This window comes from Triticum aestivum, chromosome 7B (genome assembly GCF_018294505.1).
Source record: "Triticum aestivum cultivar Chinese Spring chromosome 7B, IWGSC CS RefSeq v2.1, whole genome shotgun sequence".
In the NCBI taxonomy this organism is placed as follows: domain Eukaryota; kingdom Viridiplantae; phylum Streptophyta; class Magnoliopsida; order Poales; family Poaceae; genus Triticum; species Triticum aestivum.
Genome location: NC_057813.1, coordinates 388,978,534 through 388,983,990, shown reverse-complemented (window position 1 = coordinate 388,983,990; position 5,457 = coordinate 388,978,534). Strand labels below are relative to the sequence as shown.

Below are 5,457 nucleotides of genomic sequence, written 5' to 3'. Positions count from 1 at the left end.
GGAGGATATATAAGGTAATAATAATAAGTAAATGTGCTTCGATTTCTATCGTCGCTGTTCCGTGCTGCTCTCTTCGGATCTACTGCGGTTGCCACGCCTGAAAACTCCATCCCGGCGGCACTCTCTTGAACTCGAGATCTTGCGCTTTTAATTTCGTTTTGTCCTTTTCTGAATTCGAGATCAAGACCGGCGAATTGACTTTTGGACCTGTTTTTTTGTTTTTGTTTTGGCCAATTGGTGCCCAATGCTCTATCTAATGCTGTTGATCCTTGTTTGGAATTGCAATGCTGTTCTTGCCCTGTTGGAATTGGCCGCCCTATGGCCATGGGGATTCTTATCATTCGCTTGCTCTGGGGGTGATTTTTTGTGTCCTTGTGACTGACACATGCCGTGTGCTGGTTCTCTAGGGATTCCGCCATTGGCAGAAAGATCAAGGCGGCGGCAGTGGCGGCGGCGAGTAGAGGTTCCACCATTGGCTAGTTCGTCTCAAGGAGAAGAATTCTTACATGGTCCCTGTAAACAGGAGGGGAACACAGCCTAGGGCTGGTAGATCTCTGTGCCCTTCATCTTAGTTATTACTGTTTCTTTAGATATATATATACACCTAATTGCCATGGCTTTTTGTGGGTGGGCATTGTTTTTGCTTAATTTGTCTATCGAATCCATGCCCCATGATACAATGTGATATTATTATTTTCAATACTCCACCTGAAAAAGCTGTCTTTTTTTAGAGCTTACAATGGGATTCACTTGGTGCACAAGTGCATGCTTAGCTTTCCACGGTGATGCTTAGCATGATTGTTAGTGATACTGTGCTGTTTCACACTGAAAGTCGTAGGGGCTGTTTGGATGGCAGTCCACGGCTGCCCTTCCAAAGTTTTGGCCGTTGACCAATAGGCCGGCGTGCGTTTGGATCATGGCCAAATTTTTGGATCGTTGCCAATTATTTGGTCACACTATGTGATTCTGTAGTAGCCAGCGGTCGAATCCCTGGCGGCAAATTCCTGCACCAAAATTTTGGCAAGCCTTCGTTTTGATAGGGCTGGCATGGACACCAACCAAACAGCCCCGTAGTGTTTCTGTTGGCACTGTTTTCAGTGGTGTTTCTTCTGCCTGAAGTAAGGCTCCTTACATAGACATTAAAGATGTAAGTTGCTAGGAAGGTAGGCAAGTGAAAGTAAAGCAATTAGATGCAGTATTTGAACTGAAGTCAACTGGACATGTGCACCCATACCAATTTAGCCTTTAAGCAAAGCTGTCACTTTGTTGCGATCACATTTCAAGCAAGTCAAAAGTATACTTACTGGTTACTGCATATATTTAACAAAGAGAAAATTATTTTCTGTGAGGTTCATCTCTCTCTTATACATTGTTCTAATCGACTAGGTTGCTCCATTGGTCTGATCACGAGTATGCTTCAGCTTAATCAACTAGCATAAATTCGTAATGATTACATTTATGGTCGTTTCCCTTATGGTCTCTACTTTTGTTGTTGATAGGGATGGAGTACTTTGATGCTAGGCGTAAACCACATAATATTGGGAAAGTCATTGTGGCCCTGCTCTTCATAGCACTCTGTATATTTGTTCTGAAGCAATCTCCTGGTTTTGGTGGCAATAGTGTGGTAAGATGTCTACGTATCTCTTATCCTTTTCCCTCCAATCATATTCTTTTGAATTTGCTTTCGGGATCAGTTTTTTCCCACGTTTAATAGCACACAAATTAAAGGCCACATATCTACCTATAGGTATTGATTACACCTTTCTAAGTTCCTTCCTTTTTTTGTTTTCTTGCTGGGCACTTCATCGAATAGTTTGTTTTGGTCTCAAGCAACTGTAGGCGTAACAGAAAAGCATGTCATCACTTGGGTTATTGAATACATCCTTGTATAATAAACATAAAAAGAATGATAAATATTCTAGTTTTGTCCACACGCATATTAGCTACTCTTAGTAGTGCTGGCAAGCAGATGATGAAAGTGACATCCCTCCAGCCAATAGTCTTTGCATTGCTTTGTAGTTTACATTAGGTCATGGTCCAACTTGAACTTCCATGACTGTTTGTTGCGACTTCTTGGTTTGGTAAGTTGTGGGCCTAATGCATCCTAACAAATTGGATCTTTCATCAATAAGGTGGTAGTTGTATATTATGACAGCTAAGCCATCTCAATAAATACCCCTGACTCTTTCCTGTTGAAGAAAAACTATTTGGTGAATTTGCAGATGTAGATATATCAGATCTCTGAAACTACAGTTTAATTATATGGCGCAGTGTTTTTTTTTGTATGACATTTTAAAGGCTTTTGCTAATTGCAGTTAAAAAACTACATTGACTTTGTGTATGGTCATATCTACCTGATGTATACATATATAAATTTGCATCATATGTGTGTGGTGAAGCTTGGGTATGATATCACTGGAGCTGAAGAATTTTTTTGAGTTATTAATAGACGAGCCAGACAAAAATCATTTACTTTCCAATTTGATTCGAAGTGTTGGATAGGAAAGTAAAGTGTGTATCAACTTCTGTTGCTCACGCTTTTCATCACTTCATGCAAGGTCCTTTATTTTGTCCTCTTTGTTATGATTACATTATCATGGTATTACTATATTTATATTCACTTAAATTCACAACTGTAGAGCTGATTTTGGTTCATGTACTGCTGCAGTTTTCTCGTCATGAACCTGGGGTTACCCATGTCTTAGTGACAGGAGGAGCTGGCTATATTGGTTCACATGCCTCATTACGGCTATTAAAAGACAACTATCGAGTTACCATTGTGGTAATTCCGTTTATCTTTCTGTGGAATTGTTGAATATCTGAAGGAGTGATTCATTCGGTGGATCTTCATCCTTGATGATAAGTTATGTTTATTCTTGTAGGACAATCTTTCTAGAGGAAATAAAGGAGCAGTGAAGGTTCTCCAAGAATTGTTTCCGGAGCCTGGGAGACTTCAATTCATCTATGCAGATCTTGGGGATCAAAAATCTGTATCCTAATTTTATGCTTATAACACTACCTGCAGCATGTTTTCCTTCACAGTTATATTGTTCTTGTTATTCACTTAACCGGACTCCAGGTCAACAAGATATTTTCTGAAAATGCATTTGATGCTGTGATGCACTTCGCGGCTGTTGCCTATGTGGGTGAGAGTACAATGGAACCCCTTAGGTAAGCCATCACCTCATTGACAGTTTGACACACTTCACCTATTAAGCCTCACCCACCTTACACATGCACTTGGGTAGAATGACCTAAACATATTCTTCTAGGGAAAAAGACACTCAATTTCCTTTCCTTCCAAAAAACTAATGTTGTAATTAGTCCATGGAGCACTGTAATGTCAACCCCTCAATCATGTACTTGAATATTTTGTAGTTCTCCAGATAATGGTGTTATAGATTTGACAGTCTCGACTACTTGGCAGGTATTATCACAATATTACATCAAACACCTTACTGATTTTGGAGGCTATGGCTTCTCATGGAGTCAAGACACTTATTTACTCTAGTACCTGTGCAACTTATGGAGAACCAGAGAAGATGCCTATAATAGAAACCACACCTCAGGTAGGTATTTTTAAGATGACTTGTAGACGTACAGGCGATTATTTTTAACATGGCTTCTAGTGTAGGCGACTATTTTTAAGATGGCCTTATGAAGGCAATGTTTCTGGGTATTTCATCTTCCAATTATTGAAAAGGCAAAATTCAGTGCTGCTACTTAAAATATTTTACTCTTTACTTTGCTATTGCTAGTTTCATGTATGTACCTGTATTCACGGAAAAAAAATCTATTTACCTTGTCGGAACATTCCGATATTTTTGGTATTATTTTCCTAATTGCTTTATATGTATCTTTACACAGTTGCCAATTAACCCCTACGGAAAAGCCAAGAAAATGGCAGAGGACATCATACTAGATTTCTCAAAGAGAACAGATATGGCTGTCATGATTTTAAGGTGGGATATTTGTACAAGTTAGGAATTTATGAACACAGAATTGACTTTGACTGACATGAAAACTTTTGTCTTAGATATTTCAATGTCATTGGATCAGACCCGGAGGGAAGATTAGGTGAGGCTCCTAGGCCTGAGCTACGAGAGCATGGAAGAATATCTGGAGCATGCTTTGATGCAGCACTAGGAGTCATTTCAGGATTGAAGGTATTTTCTTTTTTTTGTATATTGACTGGAGCAGGTTCGCGTATCAAGTTGTGCATGTTTGGATTATAATATTAATATGATATATAATGCTTATGCTCTCTGCTTCAGAGTAAGTAGCACGCCTGTGTTTTAAGTGCAATCAGTGAGTAAGGGATGAAGCTGATGGATTTTGACAAATCAATTGCAGGTTAAAGGGATAGATTATCCTACAGCTGATGGAACCTGCATAAGAGACTACATTGATGTCACAGATCTAGTAGATGCTCATGTGAAAGCACTCAACAAGGCAGAGCCTAGTAGAGTTGGCATTTATAATGTTGGCACTGGAAGAGGTTTGACAATACTAGATTTCTTTCTAATTTTACTTAATCACAGTTAATTCTTTGCTCACACAAGGACAAAGCATATCATTTGTATATGGAAATTGGCATAGAAGAACATGCAAAGAGTTAGTTGAGAAGAACCAAAGGAGTATTCTTTACTGATCTTACATTAGAAAAAAAAACACATGTAAAGGTTATGCAATTATGTTATCATACTTGAAGAATTAACTGAAGTTGTACTGTCAAATCATGCCCATATCCCTCTCCTCTATTCAGGCCGTTCCGTTAAGGAGTTTGTCGATGCCTGCAAGCAGGCAACTGGGGTTGACATCAAAATTGAGTACCTCAGCAGGAGGCCAGGAGACTATGCTGAAGTATTCAGTGACCCCACCAAGATCAACAGTGAGCTCAACTGGACTGCTCAACACACCGATCTGAAGGAAAGCCTGTCTGTCGCATGGAGGTGGCAAAAGTCGCATCCGCGTGGCTATGGGGCAAATTAGATATAGCTCGCAATCAATAACTCCGCTGAAACCGTTAATACATGTTGATTCTGTAGTTAGTGGTATAGGATCTTGGTGCTCTATACTCCTTGCCAAGTCGCTTCGTTCTTAATCTGTTCTTTTCTTTTTTCTGTTTTCAAAAGGTTTGTTTTTTCCTAGTGGAAATATAAGCGATCCGGATATGCTGGAAATCCTGTAAGCATTCCTGTAAGAGCAAATTGCTTGATTGAAAGAACTGTGAAGTACATTTCTTGTGCCATTCAAATCTGATGGTTGTTAACGGAAGCCGGCTGTGAAATCCTTGCTGTGTTTGGCTATGCAAAATATTTTGCCCACTTCTCATGCTGTTTTTGCACTTTTTTTGTGCTGTGCAGCCTCATGAAAAAATGCAAAATTGTACTATCATACTATATCATTCGAGATGTATCCGGGCACATGAATTTCACATGTAAAAATGTGTTGAAT

The 5,457-nt window shown here is 39.4% G+C and overlaps 1 protein-coding gene across 1 annotated transcript in view; it reads left to right on the top strand.

The window, feature by feature from the left end:
- LOC123156872 (probable UDP-arabinose 4-epimerase 3) overlaps positions 1-5,257 on the top strand; it is a 6,042-nt gene extending 785 nt beyond the window's left edge. Inside the window, exons 2-11 of the mRNA XM_044575062.1 lie at positions 408-546; positions 1,500-1,624; positions 2,669-2,782; positions 2,883-2,990; positions 3,080-3,171; positions 3,428-3,569; positions 3,868-3,962; positions 4,037-4,166; positions 4,354-4,498; positions 4,766-5,257. Of these exons, the coding sequence (XP_044430997.1) occupies positions 507-546; positions 1,500-1,624; positions 2,669-2,782; positions 2,883-2,990; positions 3,080-3,171; positions 3,428-3,569; positions 3,868-3,962; positions 4,037-4,166; positions 4,354-4,498; positions 4,766-4,992 (1,218 nt within the window). The 5' untranslated portion in view covers positions 408-506 and the 3' untranslated portion in view covers positions 4,993-5,257. The remainder of the gene's footprint in view (positions 1-407; positions 547-1,499; positions 1,625-2,668; positions 2,783-2,882; positions 2,991-3,079; positions 3,172-3,427; positions 3,570-3,867; positions 3,963-4,036; positions 4,167-4,353; positions 4,499-4,765) is intronic.
- The last annotated feature ends 200 nt before the right edge of the window (positions 5,258-5,457 follow it).